General features: G+C 43.2%; 1 protein-coding gene across 4 annotated transcripts in view; it reads right to left on the bottom strand.

The window, feature by feature from the left end:
- arhgap29a (Rho GTPase activating protein 29a) overlaps positions 1-17,629 on the bottom strand; it is a 79,151-nt gene that overhangs the window by 28,826 nt on the left and 32,696 nt on the right. For 2 of the 4 annotated variants that reach the window (XM_071414995.1, XM_071414994.1), the window contains exons 3-10: positions 16,673-16,816; positions 9,585-9,681; positions 9,149-9,221; positions 8,713-8,773; positions 2,314-2,469; positions 752-816; positions 460-570; positions 217-297 (exon numbers count right to left, since the gene is read on the bottom strand). In XM_071414995.1, coding sequence (XP_071271096.1) covers positions 217-297; positions 460-570; positions 752-816; positions 2,314-2,469; positions 8,713-8,773; positions 9,149-9,221; positions 9,585-9,681; positions 16,673-16,816 — 788 coding nt within the window. Of the gene's footprint in view, positions 1-216; positions 298-459; positions 571-751; positions 817-2,313; positions 2,470-8,712; positions 8,774-9,148; positions 9,222-9,584; positions 9,682-11,580; positions 11,782-11,932; positions 12,475-16,672; positions 16,817-17,629 lie in introns of those variants that run through there. The other 2 variants (XM_071414996.1, XM_071414997.1) reach the window with 2 other exon arrangements.

Genomic DNA, 17,629 nt, shown 5'->3' on the forward strand with positions numbered 1-17,629 from the left:
ACACACACACACACACACACACACACACACACACACACACACACACACACACACACACACACACACACACACACACACACACACACACACACACACACACACACACACACACACACACACACAGCGAGGGGTTTACATATCCTTTGATGACTGTGGCTCTGTTTGCTTTAAGTTTCCTTTTAATGTGACCTTTTAAAGTTCTGAAGTTCCACCCACCATTTTCTTCTGTTCTCTCTGCCACTGCTCCTTGACCTCCTTCCTCAGTTTGTCCAGCTCGTTCTTCCGCGCGAGGAGAGGCTAGAGAACAACCCCCACACATACACACACACACGCACGCGCACGCGCACACACACACAAACGCTTCAGTGAGTCAATGCTAACTTATCCATCAAATGCCTGTGAGTATGGATTATGCAGATCAGAGCAGGACATACTGAAAAGTCACTTAGATGTACATACCTGCATGAATTTGTTGGTTTGAAGGGTAGCTGCTGTGTGCAGTAGGAGCTGGCTGTACTCAATATCGTTCTTGAATGCTGACATGTAAATGTCCCGGAATGGCATGAACTCCTTTGATGGGAAGACAACAAAAGTGACTAATCACAATTCAAAAGAAGTAGTGTAGACGGTTTAAAATGATTCATTGTCATGACAGCTGTTATCTTTTGAGATACAAATTAACCGGTGAACAGTGTGGATATTATAACAAATGCAACTGATATGAGCAGAAAACATATTTCATCATAATCACCTGTTGACTTGCGAGTGTCTTCGCTGATTCGGCCATTTTGGCGTAGCTCTTCGCACACTCGATATCTGCAATCAGACACTCAACGTTACCTGCCTAGCCTGGTTATGTCATAAATGTTCAATACAGCATGACTAAGTAGCCACTGTCCCTGTGTGTATTATGTAGACATTGAGTGATTAAGTACAGGACAAAAAACACAAATGCCCAGGAACCTATTTATCCAAATAGAGGAGCTAACGACAAATGACTAATCACACTACTACACTCTTAGCAAAAAAAGGTGCTATCTAGAACCTAAAATGGTTCTTCGGCTGTCCCCATAGTATAACCTTTTGAAGAACCCTTTTTGGTTCCAGGTAGAACACTTTTGGTTCCAGGTAGAAGAACGCTTTCCCGAGAGGGTTGTACATGAAACCCAAAAGAGTTCTACTTGGAACCAAAAAGGGTTATTCTATGGGGATACATACAAACCAACCCAAGAACCTTTGGAAACCCTTATTTCTAAGAGTGTACACTATACTGTGCTTAGGTAAGTTTAGCGTTTACTGTAGTGAAAAAGCATATAATAACCTCATCAGTGTTATATTCAACCCATGCACGTTTGTCCTAGTATATATCTGGGGCAATATAGACCAGGTGTGAAACTATCTATTATTGTTTACAAGTAGGCTAATGCTAGGACAAATTAAGCTAATATACAGCAGCTAATACTAGGACAAACTAAGCTAATATACAGTAGCTCATGGTAGGACAAAGTAAGCTAATATACAGTAGCTAACGCCAGGAAAAACAAAGCTAATATGCAGTAGCTAATGCTAGTACAAACTAAGCTAATATACCGTAGCTAATGCTAAGACAAACTATGCTAATATACCTTAGCTAATGTTAGGACAAACTAAGCTAATGTACAGTAGCTAATGCTAGGCTAACGCTAAGAAAAAAACACTTCCAGAGCTGAGGCAAAAGGAGTTAAAGATCAGCAAAGACCCCCAACCCCGAAAGATAGTTTCTGTGTATGCATTGATATGTAGGCTGTGTGCCTTTTTAAAACATTTATGTAGTTCTGTCCTTGAGCTGTTCTTGTCAATTAATGTTCTGTGTCATGTAATGTTTCATGTTTTGTGTGGACCCCATGAAGAGTACCTGCTGTTTTTGCAACAGCTAATGATGATCCTAATAAAATACCAAATACCAACGGTGACACAGCTTACATCAACCCCCTGTTCTATTGCACGACGCAACGCAAAGTGCCTGCATACAGCTGTTAGCCGTGGTATATTGGCCATATACCACAAACCCCTGAGGTGCCTTATTGATATTATAAACTGGTTACCAACGTAATTAAAACAGAAAAATACATGTTTTGTCATACCCATGATATACGGAATGATATACCACTGCTATCAGCCAATCAGCATTGAGTGCTCGAACCACACGGTTTGTAAAATATAATCTAATAACAGTTTTCTTTTTAATTCTGTGGCTCCGACTCACCAATAATGAGATGTTTCTCTGTATTAATCCTATGTATGTTAGAGGTAAAGGGAGGGAGAGAGACTCACCCACACTGAGTCGTTTGTCCACCCAGGCCAGCAGTTCCTTGGTGTACTTGGACCAGGCCTTGGCGTATAGTAGAGCTGACTCCACCCCGCCTTCACTCCGCTGCAGCGCCACGTCCACACCATCCACCTCCTCCGCCCTCGCCGGCGGCGATGGACCTGTGATGGTAATGGTAACACGCCATGGGTTGGGGAAGAAGAAGTTAGTGGGCCTAGGCCTGAGACCGAGCATTGCTACCTACTGGCTAACAGCTACTGGCAACTAGCTACAGACAAGCCCCTCTCTATCGCATGTGTGAGTATCTGTGTATGACTGTGTGTGTGTGTTCGTGAGTGCGCATGACTGTATGCGCACTAGTGTGTGTGTCAGATCTGTCAGAAAGTAAAGTCCCTGTTGACCTTGGGTTATGTGTTGGTAATACATTGTAATGCTAAGTAGACTGGACAGGACAGGGATTGCCTCCTCTATGTGTTAATATGACTGAGCTAATAGGTCACTCTGTGTGACAGGAGAGCTTATATAGGCCCCTTAACTATACCATAGAGACTACATAGAGACAGACTATACACACACACACACACACACACACACACACACACACACACACACACACACACACACACACACACACACACACACACACACACACACACACACACACACACACACACACACACACACACACACACATACATACACACTACCGTTCAAAAGTTTGGGGTCACTTAGAAATGTCCTTGTTTTAGAAAGAAAAGCTATTTTTTTGCATTAAAATTAAATTAAATTGATCACAAATACAGTGTAGACATTGTTAATGTTGTAAATTACTATTGTTGTTGGAAACTGATTTTTTTTAAAGGAATATCTACATAGACGTACAGAGGCCTATTATCAGCAACCATCACTCCTGTGTTCCAATGGCACGTTGTGTCAGCTAATCCAAGTTTATAATTTTAAAAGGCTAATTGATCATTAGAAAATCCTTTTGCAATTATGTTAGCACAGCTGAAAACGGTTGTGCTGATTAAAGAAGCAATAAAACTGGCCTTCTTTAGACTAGTTGAGTATCTAGAGCATCAGCATTTGTGCATTTCGATTACAGGCTCAAAATGGCCAGAAACAAAGAACTTTCTTCTTTCTTCTGAAACTCGTCAGTCTAAGCCATATCTCAGACTGGCCATTAAAAAGAAAAGATTAAGATGGGCAAAAGAACACAGACACTGGACAGAGGAACTCGGCCTAGAAGGCCAGCATCCAGGAGTCGCCTCTTTACTGTTGACGTTGAGACTGGTGTTTTGCGGGTACTATTTAATGAAGCTGCCAGTTGAGGACTTGTGAGGCGTCTGTTTCTCAAACTAGACACTCTAACGTACTTGTCCTCTTGCTCAGTTGTGCACCGGGGCCTCCCACTCCTCTTTCTATTCTGTTTAGAGACAGTTTGCGCTGTTCTGTGAAGGGAGTAGTACACAGCGTTGTACGAGCTTTTCAGTTTCTTGGCAATTTCTCGCATGGAATATCCTTAATTTCTCAGAACAAGAATAGACTGCGAGTTTCAGATTAAAGTTATTTGTTTCCGGTCATCTTGAGCCTCTAATCGTACCCAAAAATACTTACGCAAACCAGATACTCAACTAGTCTAAAGAAGGCCAGTTTTATTGCTTCTTTAATCAGGACAACACTTTTCAGCTGTGCTAACAAAATTGCAAAAGGGTTTTCTAATGATCAATTAGCCTTTCAAAATGATAAACTTGGATTAGCTAACACAACGTGCCATTGGAACACAGGAGTGATGGTTGCTGATAATGGGTCTCTGTACGCCTATGAAGATAATCCATAAAAAAAACTGCAGTTTCCAGCTACAATAGTCATTTACAACATAAAAACTTGTCTACACTGTATTTCTGATCAATTTTATGTTATTTTAATGGACGAAAAATGTGCTTTTCCTTCAAAAACAAGGGCATTTCTAAGTGACTCCAAACTTTTGAACGGTAGTGTATATACAGTGCCTTCGGAAAGTACTCAGACCCCAGGACTTTTTCGACATTTTGTTAGGATCTAGCCTCGTTCTAAAATGGATTAAATAAAACAATTTCCTCAGCAATCTACACACAATACCCCATAATGACAAAGTGAAAACAGTTTTTTATTTGCAAATGTATTACCTTATTTACATAAGTATTCAGACCCTTTGCTATGAGACTCGAAATTGAGCTCAGGTGCATCCTGTTTCCATTTATCATCCTTGAGATGTTTCTACAACTTGATTGGACATGATTTGGAAAGGCACATGCCTGTCTATATAAGGTCGACAATTAACAGTGCAAAAACCAAGCATTGACGTCGAAGGAATTGTCCGTAGAGCTCCGAGACTACATTGTGTCAAGGCACAGATCTGGGGAAGGGTACCAAAACATTTCTGCAGCATTGAAGGTCCCCAAGAATAGAATGGCCTCCATCATTCTTAAATGGAAGAAGATTGGAACCACCAAGACGGGCCTTGGTCAGGGATGTGACCAAGAACCTAATGATCACTTCGACAGTGCTCTAGAGTTCCTCTGTGGAGATGGGAGAACCTTCCAGAAGGACAACCATCTCTGCAGCACTCCAACAATCAGGCCTTTATGGTAGAATGGCAAGATGGAAGCCACTCCTCAGTAAAAGGCACATGATAGCCCGCTTGGAGTTTGACAAAATGCACCTAAAGACTCTCAGACCATGAGAAACAAGATCCTCTGGTCTGATGAAACCAAGATTGAACTCTTTGGCCTGAAGGCCAAGCGTCACGTCTGGAGGAAACCTGGCACCATCCCTACGGTGAAGCATGGTGGTGGCAGCATCATGCTGAGGGGGATGTTTTTCAGCGGCAGGGATTGGGAGACTAGTCAGGATTGAGGAAAAGATGAATGAAGCAAAGTACAGAGTGATCCTTGATGAAAACCTGCTCTAGAGTGCTCAGGACCTCAGACTGGGGCGAAGGTTCACCTTCCAACGGGACAACGACCCTAAGCACACAGCCAAGACAACGCAGGCGTGGCTGCGGGACAAGTCTCTGAATGTCCTTGAGTGGCCCAGCCAGAGCCCGGACTTGAACACGATTGAACATCTCTGGAGAGACCTGAAAATAGCTGTGCAGCAACGCTCCCCATCAACTTCGACAGAGCTTGAGAGGATCTACAGAGAAGAATGAGAGAAATTCTACAGATATAGGTGTGCCAAGCTTGTAGCGTCATACCCAAGAAGACTCAAGGCAGTATTCACTACCAAAGGTGCTTCAACAAAGTACTGAGTAAAGGGGCTGAATACTTATGTAAATGTTTACGGACATATTCAATCAATCCTTATCCCAGTCTACTGTTCCCACATGCTTCAAGAGGGTCACCATTGTTCCTGTTCCCAAGAAAGCTAAGGTAACTGAGCTAAACGACTACCGCCCCGTAGCACTCACTTCCGTCATCATGAAGTGCTTTGAGAGACTAGTCAAGGACCATATCACCTCCACCCTACCTGACACCCTAGACCCACTCCAATTTGCTTACCGCACCAATAGGTCCACAGACGACACAATCGCAACCATACTGCACACTGCCCTAACCCATCTGGACAAGAGGAATACCTATGTGAGAATGCTGTTCATCGACTACAGCTCAGCATTTAACACCATAGTACCCTCCAAACTCGTCATCAAGCTCGAGACCCTGGGTCTCGACCCCGCCCTGTGCAACTGGGTACTGGACTTCCTGACGGGCCGCCCCCAGGTGGTGAGGGTAGGTAACAACATCTCTACCCCGCTGATCCTCAACACTGGGGCCCCACAAGGGTGCGTTCTGAGCCCTCTCCACATCACGGACAAACTGAATTGGTCCACCCACACAGACAGCGTGGTGAAGAAGGCGCAGCAGCGCCTCTTCAACCTCAGGAGGCTGAAGAAATTCGGCTTGTCACCAAAAGCACTCACAAACTTTTACAGATGCACAATCGAGAGCATCCTGTCGGGCTGTATCACCGCCTGGTACAGCAACTGCTCCGCCCACAACCGTAAGGCTCTCCAGAGGGTAGTGAGTTCTGCACAACGCATCACCGGGGGCAAACTACCTGCTCTCCATGACAGCTACAGCACCCGATGTCACAGGAAGGTCAAAAAGATCATCAAGGACAACAACCACCCGAGCCACTGCCTGTTCACCCCGCTATCATCCAGAAGGCGAGGTCAGTACAGGTGCATCAAAGCAGGGACCGAGACTGAAAAACAGCTTCTATCTCAAGACCACCAGACTGTTAAACAGCCACCACTAACATTGAGTGGCTGCTGCCAACATACTGACTCAACTCCAGCCACTTTAATAATGTAAAAATGTATGTAAAAAATGTATCACTAGCCACTTTAAACAATGCCACTTCATATAATGTTTACATACCCTACATTACTCATCTCATATGTATATACTGTACTCTATACCATCTACTGCATCTTGCCATCTTTATGTAATACATGTATCACTAGCCACTTCATATAATGTTTACATACCCTACATTACTCATCTCATATGTATATACTGTACTCTATACCATCTACTGCATCTTGCCATCTTGAGGTAATACATGTATCACTAGCCACTTTAAACAATGCCACTTTTATATGTTTACATACCCTACATTACTCATCTCATATGTATATACTGTACTCGATACCATCTACTGCATCTTGCCTATGCCGTTCTGTACCATCACTCATTCATATATTATTATGTACATATTCTTTATCCCTTTACACTTGTGTGTATAAGGTAGTTGTTGTGGAATTGTTAGGTTAGATTACTCGTTGGTTATTACTGCATTGTCGGAACTAGAAGCACAAGCATTTCGCTAAACTCGCATTAACATCTGCTAACCATGTGTATGTGACAAATAAAATTTGATTTGATTTGAAATGTGATATTTCAGTTGTTTTTATTTATTTATAAATTAGCAAAAATTTCTAAGAACTTGTTTTTGCTTTGTCATTATAGGGTATTGTGTGTAGATTGATGAGGGGGAAAAATGTAATACATTTTAGAATAATGCTGTAACGAAACAAAATGTGGAAAATGTGAAGGGGTCTGAATACTTTCCGAAGGCACTGTATTAGAGTGAGAATATAAATATGTGGTGTGTACAGACAATATAATTAGGAAAATAAAATGGTATGTACAGTAGTAGGTATATTACGATGAGCTATTCACAGTGGTTCCGTGTTTCTAGCCACCCAGCTTTGTTACAGAGGGAATGTGGTTTGTTGAGTACACAGAGTGACGTAACACAGATTGACAGATGAAGCTGTATTAAGATGATAGTGGAGAGGGCACTTTCGCTCAACAAACTCTTCTAGAGCCATCCCACTGGGCACAGACGTTGAGTTGCACCCACTTTTGCCCTCAGAACAGACTCAATTCATATGGGCATTGACTCTACAAGGTGTCGAAAGTCTTCCACAACCCATGTTGACTCCAATGCTCCCCACAGTACTTTGGGTGTACTGTCACCCCAAGTGACATATAGCCTATCGACACATTGACACCTAATCATCTTTAGTTATTTTTAGGGGTTTTCAAGTGTTGTTTTTGATGACATTTCGTTTTTATTGCGTATATCTGTCATTTTTGAGCCACGGATTTGCAGATTGACTGACTGGTTAACTATTTTTGGCTTGGCTAACTAGATTTGTTTAAAAAATGCATCTGGGCACAGTACCATCTTTTTTTGTTTCACCTGGCTGCCAATTCCAGCTGTTATGAGAACATCATTTGAGGAATCGCCTGAAGCGTGAGAGGAACGGGAGACAGAGGAATAAAGCAGTGCTGAGAAAGAGGGCTCTTAATGAGGACGACTGGCTACTATTCTGAACTTTGCGTGGTGAGCTTGCTGGCGCCCACAGCTGCTGAGGAATCCCCCAAGTGGGTTCTACACAGAGAGGAAGAGGAGAAGTCCAGTGGCTATAAAACCCAGGCTGGTTCCCAGACTTGCCCTCTACAAGATCATCAGCAGACTCCATCCCCATCATCTACCATCTTCTGACCAGGTCCCTTCGCTCAAGCCATAAACTGACCCTTTCCATCTTCGGAGGATGCAGCTATAAAAGACTTGGCCTCTATTGGTTGACCTGTCATGGTATATTGCTTGTTTGTTTTCTTGCTCTTGAAGTGCTTTGAGATTCTATGAAAAGCGCTATAAAAATGTAATTTATTATTATTATTTTTCATTAAAAAATCCACAAAGACAGGGCTGGTTTATGTCAATATGTAATGTTTTTATAAGGGAGAGCCAAGCCAAGCTGTGATAGAGTACATTGTAAATTGTGAACTGCTATCAGTTGTTAAGTGGATGGAGTAGTAAGGTGTCATGGTGGTTGTAGTGCATGTTACCTGATGGATCATCTTTCTCTGGACCGGATACTACAGATTCCACGGAAAGGTTCTCAAACGACTGGGAATGAGACAGATAGACAGAACAGTTCCACAGTGATGAGTAAGGAACTGGATGGTACATGACATGACAGAATGACCATGGCTAGTGAGCATTTTAATTTCCCTTTGTGTTATAGTTAAAAGCTACAAACTACATCAACACCCTGTCATGCTGTAATTAATCACTAGAAGATATTTCAGGAGTACCCTCCACTTCAAACAGGAAACAATCTCCCAGCCCCATCATACAGTGTTATGTTGTTGTTTCCTGAGAGCACCACACCCTTTGACCTCTCCATCCTGGGTATCTTTAGACAGTCAATCACATTACTGTAAATACATACATAATGTCCAGACAGACAGTTGTGTATGTATCTATGTGTGTTTGTCTTACCCTGCTTCTCCGAGTCAGGGGCAGCCCCAACGCTGATCCATTCTCTACATCTCCCATAAGGAAGTCAGACACTCTGAAAGAGGAACACACAACAACAATGAAAGGCATGGAAATAACCCCTAGGCACTGGTCTGGGGTCAGATGTGTTGTGTTTAGAACAAATGGTAAGTGTATGGATTGGGGTAGGGCAAATCTCATCCTAGATCGGTGGTTGTGTGGGCAACTTCCCCTGAAGTGTTGGCAACACTTTAAGAGTCAACAACACAAGCAGCCATTACGCAAGGAAACACAGACTGAAGATTGAGAATATTATATTATCTAGAGTTGTAAGACAAGGATACCCTGCACCTATTTAAATATAGTTTGTTTGTGTCACCATAAAGAGTCAGAAAAACAGAGCTAGTTATTGCAATCACTATTACAACGTTGTACTTACACATTGCCAAAGGTGAATGCCAATGTGTCGATGGAAGTGTATATCTCTCCGAAAAGCTTCTGCTTGTTCTCCTCGTTCACATCCTTGAAGTTAACACCTGTCAAAACAGATGAAGCAAGTTAGGCTAAACTGTGAAAATAAATAACTGGGACAACCTATACCTATTCAGAACTGAAGACAAGATGCACTGTAATGTCAAAACATATAACCTACATGAACATGAGACTAATCATTATCCGAATATGTTGCTATACAGGTTGAGAGCCTACATAACATGAGGTAGTGATGAGTGTTGTGAAATAGTCCGTCTCTATCACCATATATCCCCAAAACACTTCAGCAGAATAGTTAGGCCTGAAAAGACTAAAACAGTAGAGATTTGACTGAAAAAGTAGAAATTTGACTCAAACAGCAGAGATTTGACTGAAACAGCAGAGATTTGCCTGAAACAGTAGAGATTTTAGATTTGACTGAAACAGCAGATATTTGACTGAAACAGCAGAGATTTGACTGAAACAGTAGAGATTTGACTGAAACAGTAAAGATTTGACTGAAACAGCAGAGATTTGACTGAAACAGCAGAGAATTGAGATTTGACACAAACAGCAGAGAATTGACTGAAACAGCAGAGATTTGACTGAAACAGTAGAGATTTGAGATTTGACTGAAACAGTAGATATTTGACTGAAACAGTAGAGATTTGAGATTTGACTGAAACAGCAGAGATTTGACTGAAACAGTAGATATTTGACTGAAACAGTAGAGATTTGAGATTTGACTGAAACAGTAGATATTTGACTGAAACAGCAGAGATTTGACTGAAACAGCAGAGAATTGAGATTTGACACAAAAAGCAGAGATTTAACTGAAACAGCAGAGATTTGACTGAAACAGTAGATATTTGACTGAAACAGCAGAGATTTGAGATTTGACTGAAACAGTAGATATTTGACTGAAACAGTAGAGATTTGAGATTTGACTGAAACAGTATATATTTGACTGAACCAGTAGAGATTTGACTGAAACAGCAGAGATTTGACTGAAACAGTAGATATTTGACTGAAACAGCAGAGATTTGACTGAAACAGTAGATATTTGACTGAAACAGTAGAGATTTGAGATTTGACTGAAACAGTAGATATTTGACTGAAACAGTAGAGATTTGAGATTTGACTGAAACAGTAGATATTTGACTGAAACAGCAGAGATTTGACTGAAACCGTAGAGATTTGACTGAAACAGTAGAGATTTGACTGAAACAGTAGAGATTTGACTGAAACAGCAGAGATTTGACTGAAACAGTAGATATTTGACTGAAACAGTAGAGATTTGAGATTTGACTGAAACAGTAGATATTTGACTGAAACAGCAGAGATTTGAGATTTGACTGAAACAGTAAATATTTGACTGAAACAGCAGAGATTTGACTGAAACCGTAGAGATTTGACTGAAACAGTAGAGATTTGACTGAAACAGTAGAGATTTGACAGAAAAAGCTGAGTTTTGACCGAAACAGTACTGATTTGAATTGTAATCTGGAAAGACACACCGTTTCCTGCCTTAAGTCTAAACAAAGTGATGACTGAAAAAGAGAAGGGTAAAACACCAATGTAAATAGGTCTATAATCAGTCTCCACAATAAACTTCCTGTCTCACTCGGGAGGAGAGAAAATAAACCAGAATAGGAGCTCAACAGGCAGCACCAGCAGCCCAAGCCGCATCTGAAATGGCACCCTATTCACTATATATTGCACTACTTTGGACCAGAGCGGTATGGTAGATCCCTGTGGACCCTGGTAAAAAGTAGTGCACTATAGGAGAATAGGGTTCCATTTGGGTCGCAAAACCAGTGACGCCATTCCCTGAGGCCATTCCCCTAGTGTCGATGTTCTCTCCGCCTAACAATAGAGATGTCTGGAGATCAGGAGGGGAACAGGAGATCAAGAGAATGGTTCAAGGGAAGAGGATTGCAGAAAGCACTTTTTCTTCTTCTTACCAGAAAGTTCTTCGAGATGTCTTCTTTTACATGAGATATATTAGAATGCTCTAAGTAAACGATCGGTAGTCCAGGTTGAAGGTTTTCTAGTTAGTTGAGCCCCGTGGAGACTTAGTTCCAAACAGTTCAAACAACACTTAGCAGCACAATAACCACAAACCGTTTCCATTCTAGAATCCTCTTCGTCATACAGGAAATAGGTAAGCAAGCGACAAAGGAACTAGGAGACTCAAAGAGAGAGAGAGAGAGAGAGACCAGCAGCTCTCTATGCTCTTACAGTGCAGGCTTCCTGTCTCTATAGAACAAGAGGAACTCTACCGTAAAACACACACACATGCCAGCCACCACTTACCCACGACCAGGCTTGCCCTCCAGAGGCTGAACCCTTTTTAGCATTCAGTCTGTGTGTATGATGTGGTCCGCAGTCGGGTGGTTGTTATAGCACCAAACTCTTTCTACCCAAGCTGCTCTCAAGGACTTCTCTCTTCTCTCTTCTCTGTTGGTCTTCCTGGCTGTATGGTACAACCACTCCTTGACCGTAGAGCCACTCCTTACTCAGTAGGTCCTTTGTGGGTTCCGTGGTTCCAAAGGGGGACCTGCCTCTAGTGGTCAAGCTGATCTACAGCCCTCTTAATGCACTAAAGCGTTCTCCAACTGCCACAGGGGAAATGGCACACAAGTCTCTTCCTTTATCTCCATTTGTGTCACCTAATAAGGCATTTCTTTCCAGGGAATGGGGGCAAAATGTCTCCAGTACAGGGTTCAAGCCAATTCCATAAGTTCCAGAAGCTCTTATGAGAGGTAGAACCCTTTCAGACGGGACAGCAGAGGTAGTGGTTCAAGGTAGTTTGGGTCCAGTGAGAGTCTGTCTGTGAACGCAGCTAGCTAGCTACCTCTGCCTAGGACGCTATCGCTGCGTCTCTCTGGCCTTTACGTCCTCTCCTACCCCCTCCTCCCCTCCCCGCAACACAGGACATCCTGAAGCTCACTAGAACACAATGCCAGCACTCGCTCCGGCCAACCACAGTCCAAACGTGGATGTTACATCATCAGGCAAAAACGGCATTGTTTTCACTGGGAAAGCACATGACTCCTGAACGAACACTAATAAATTCCACCTCTGAGCCTACTGCAGGGGAAGCCTGCTGACAAAACAGATATTGATGGAAGCAAACATACATGACTTAGCCAGGACATAGGAGGAAGGCCATAGGGGCCATCAGGCCATAGGGGCCATTGGGGGCCATGAGGCCATTGGGGGCCATCAGGCCACAGTGCCATTAGGTCATTGGGGGCCATCGGGCCATCATGGTAATGTTAATGCCTCAATGACCCACATACATAATGTGACTGGACTATGGCTGAACAATTCCAGCAACATCCCCAAATGACCCAGTTTTCCAGAAATCCTGGTTGGAGGGTTCCAGATTTTCTGTTTGTTCCCTCTTTTTTTAATATATATTTTTTATTTAACCTTTATTTTTATTTATTTTATTTATTTAACCTTTATTTAACCAGGTAGGCAAATTGAGAACACGTTCTCATTTACAATTGCGACCTGGCCAAGATAAAGCAAAGCAGTTCGACACATACAACAACACATAGTTACACATGGAGTAAAACAAACATATAGTCAATAATACAGTGAAAAAAATAAGTCTATATACAATGTGAGCAAGTGAGGTGAGATAAGGGAGGTGAAGGCAAACAAATATATGTATAAATAAATAAAATATAAAAAGGCCATGGAGGCGAAGTGAGTACAACACAGCAAGTAAAATAAAAACTAAAAAACACTGGAATGGTTGGTTTGCAGTGGAAGAAAGTGCAAAGTAGAGACAGAAATAATGGGGTGCAAAGGAGCAAAATAAATTAATAAATAAATACAGTAGGTAAAGAGGTAGTTGTTTGGGCTAAATTGTAGATGGGTTATGTACAGGTGCAGTAATCTATGAGCTGCTCTGACAGCTGGTGCTTAAAGCTAGTGAGGGAGATAGGTGTTTCCAGTTTCAGAGATTTTTGTAGTTCGTTCCAGTCATTGGCAGCAGAGAACTGGAAGGAGAGGCGTCCAAAGGAAGAATTGGTTTTGGGGGTGACTAGAGAGATATACCTGCTGGAGCGCGTGCTACAGGTAGGTGCTGCTATGGTGACCAGCGAGCTGAGATAAGGGGGGACTTTACCTAGCAGGGTCTTGTAGATGACCTGGAACCAGTGGGTTTGGCGACGAGTATGAAGCGAGGGCCAGCCAACGAGAGTGTACAGGTCGCAGTGGTGGGTAGTATATGGGGCTTTGGTGACAAAACGGATGGCACTGTGATAGACTGCATCCAGTTTGCTGAGTAGAGTGTTGGAGGCTATTTTGTAAATGACATCGCCGAAGTCAAGGATCGGTAGGATAGTCAGTTTTATGTTTGGGGGGTATGAGTGAAGGATGCTTTGTTGCGAAATAGGAAGCCGATTCTGGATTTAATTTTGGATTGGAGATGCTTAATGTGAGTCTGGAAGGAGAGTTTACAGTCTAACCAGACACCTAGGTATTTGTAGATGTCCACATATGCTAAGTCAGAACCGTCCAGAGTAGAGACGCTGGACGAGCGGGCAGGTTCTGGTAGTGATCGGTTGAAGAGCATGCATTTAGTTTTACTTGCATTTAATAGCAGTTGGGGGGCACGGAAGGAGAGTTGTATGGCATTATACCTCGTCTCGAGGTTAGTTAACACAGTGTCTAAAGAAGGGCCAGTGGTATACAGAATGGTGTCGTCTGCATAGAGGTGGATCAGAGAATCACCAGCAGCAAAAGCGACATCATTGATTTATACAGAGAAAAGAGTCGGCCTGAGAATTGAACCCTGTGGCACCCCCATAGAGACTGCCAGAGGTCCGGACAACAGGCCTTCCGATTTGACACACTGAACTCTGTCTGAGAAGTAGGTGAACCAGGCGAGTCATTCTGGGATTCTTGATTCTGGGATCCAACATTTTGGGAAAGTTACAGGAACTTTGCAACCATATACTGTACCAATGTAGGGAGGGGAAACAACCACATCTCTTCATTCAGGAAATGACAGGTTTCATGTGACAGGTGTCAAGTCATGGTGTTCATCACATATCATTTTGGTGTCCTTCTCAGATACCTTGGCTTAGCTAATTGGCTTAATATCTTGCTTATCTTGAGATAGATAGATACCCTTTTCTCTCCCTCTCTCTTTCCTCCTGGTGTTTGTCTCCTCTCGCTGGACAGAGACCAGTGCTGTGAAAGTCATAGCCCCACTATGAGAGCATGAATTAGACCAGGCATGAGCGAATGGGGCCTGTTCCTGATCCACTGAGCCAGTATGGCGAGCAGAGACATACACACAAACATGCACACACCCACCTACGCACACACCCACTCACCCACTCACACCCACACACACACACACACACACACACACACACACACACACACACACACACACACACACACACACACACACACACACACACACACACACACACACACACACACACACACACACACACACAGAGAGAGAGATACAGACCCCTGTTATCTCCCCCTAGGCACAGGGTCTCAGCACAGCCGCACGCCTGGATATTCCACTTTCTCTTATTTGAATCTATCTGAATTGATTACTTCAGTCTCACATTACATGGGGACCAGGTCAGGTGTGTGTGAAGTGACTAATGTGGCCAAATAAGGAAGGATGCCAATGAGTATGTGTATAGCCTGTTGAGCCTCATTGTGTGAGGGTCTAGTACAGAGGACACATATTCTGGCCCTCTAGTGGTGAGAAAGGTTATTAGGATGAGGTATGGAATTAAGAATGAAGGGACAACATGTTCGTTTATTGGGAGTGTACTGGGGCTTGTACCTTAAGCACATGGCATTTTGATTCAGCAGTGATACTGCTGTTCTGTTCCTATATACACAAAGCACTGTTAATATTAAACTGCTCCCAAGAGAAAGCCCCACAGCCTTGAAACCAGATTAGCCATTAGCAGCATCACATGACTATTGGCTAGCTAGCCACAGGACTCTATGTGAAGTCTTTCCAACTGTCACAGTAGAGCATGCAGATCGACAGCAGCCAGCACTAACACTCACTCTGTCTCTGTCTCTGTCCAAGCCACTATACAATAGCTTCCTTCAGTTCTGCTTGAAATGCACCCAGGCTGCATACCGTAGTGTAAGCCAATACTTGGAATCGACTTTGGTTCAATCACTTTTTATGCATTTGGTAGAATGCATTTAGAGCGGAAGGAAGGATAGGTATTTACATCACTACCACACACACACACAAACACCTCCCCAGCTTTTGTTCCAGGTCAGTGTGTCACCATACTTCGTTAACATAGAGCATTGCCAAAAGTATGCTGTCAAACCAGGGCCATTCCAATTGAGCAGAGGTATACTCTACTCAGAGATTCTTGTGCGGGGGCCAAGTGAAGAATTGCCCTCCATGGCTGATCATAATCTCGAGGAGAGAAGATAAATGGGATTCCTGAGCCCTATTCCCTCAGGACAGCAACACAAAGCACAAAGACTTCAGTCTTTGAGTCAAACACACTCCTCTCCCTCCTACCACTGGATTTAATAGGAATTCAGATTTAAACATTCAAATAATACATGTTCTGTATTTTTCAGTCAGGGGTTTGAATACATGCTGTGTGTGTTATTTGAGCGAAGTTCTGATATTTAGAGTGAATTCATCCTCAAAAGCTTGCTGCAAATACATCTTCTAATTTTGCTAAACAGACAAACATGCTGGCCCTGTAATGCTTAAGCACAAACCTTCTTCCAGACCTAATCCAGCCAAATGAGGCCTGGGGGAGGTACGGTAGGGAGGCAAGGACTGTGAGCCATTAGGTTGGGAGACAGGGAGGCAAGGAGTCAGGAAGACAAGGAGGCAGGGAGACAGGAAGACAAGGAGTCAGTGAGACACGGAGGCAGGGAGACAGGGAGGCAGGAAGACAAGGAGTCAGGGAGACAGGGTGGCAGGGAGACAGGGAGGCAGGGAGACAGGGAGAGAAGGAGACAGAGAGTCAGGGTGTGTTTGAGACATGTCTCTATGCTCTAGGGAGTGCTGCTCACCTTTGACCTGTGCGATGACGGTGCCTGCAGCACTGAGGATGTCCACAGAGTTGAGGGTCTGGTGTTTGCTGATGACGGCCTTCAACACGCGCAGCAGCTCCCCCAGACGCTCATGGACTACCTGGTGAAGACAGTCCTGGTGCTCTGGAGGACAAACAGACACAAAGACAAGATTGTTAGGGAACCATCTCAGTAACACAATGGCTACAGTGTTTGTTCAAATTCATATACTGTATAAGGCACATTTTATCTGGAGGGAAAGACACAAAGACACAACTGTAAAGAGAACCATCTCTTTAAGATGTAAGTGAGTCCCACTCAGAACAGACTCAATTCGTCGGGGCATGGACTCTACAAGGTGTCGAAAGCGTTGCACAGGGACGCTGGCCCATGTTGACTCCAATGCTTCCCACAGTTGTGTCAAGTTGGCTGGATGTCCTTTGGGTGTTCGACCATTCTTGATGCACATGGGCATCTGTTGAGCATGAAAAACCCAGCAGCGTTGCCTTTCCTGACACAAATTGGTGTGCCTGGCACCTACTACCATATCCCGTTCAAAGGCACTTGAATCTTTGGTCTTGCCCATTCACCCTGTGAACAGTACACATACACTATCCATGTATCAATTGTCTCAAGGCTTAAAAATACACTGATTGAAGTGGATTTAACAGGTGACCTCAATAAGGGATCATAGCTTTCACCTGGATTCACCTGGTCAGTCTATGTCATGGAGAAAGCAGGTGTTCTTAATGTTTTGTACACTCAGTGTACAGTAAGTGTTTACAATGTATGATAAGGATTTCTGAGTTATATATTTCAATATAAAGAGGAGACACCAGTCAAGCAATTCCAACTAGGTGTTGATTCACATTAGTCAGACATGTGGATCTAATACTAGGTGTTAACCATTGAGAGAAAGAGGCCTTAGCGAACTCAGGTGTGACGGTAAATGTGACT

Source organism: Salvelinus alpinus, chromosome 8 (genome assembly GCF_045679555.1).
Source record: "Salvelinus alpinus chromosome 8, SLU_Salpinus.1, whole genome shotgun sequence".
Classification (NCBI taxonomy): domain Eukaryota; kingdom Metazoa; phylum Chordata; class Actinopteri; order Salmoniformes; family Salmonidae; genus Salvelinus; species Salvelinus alpinus.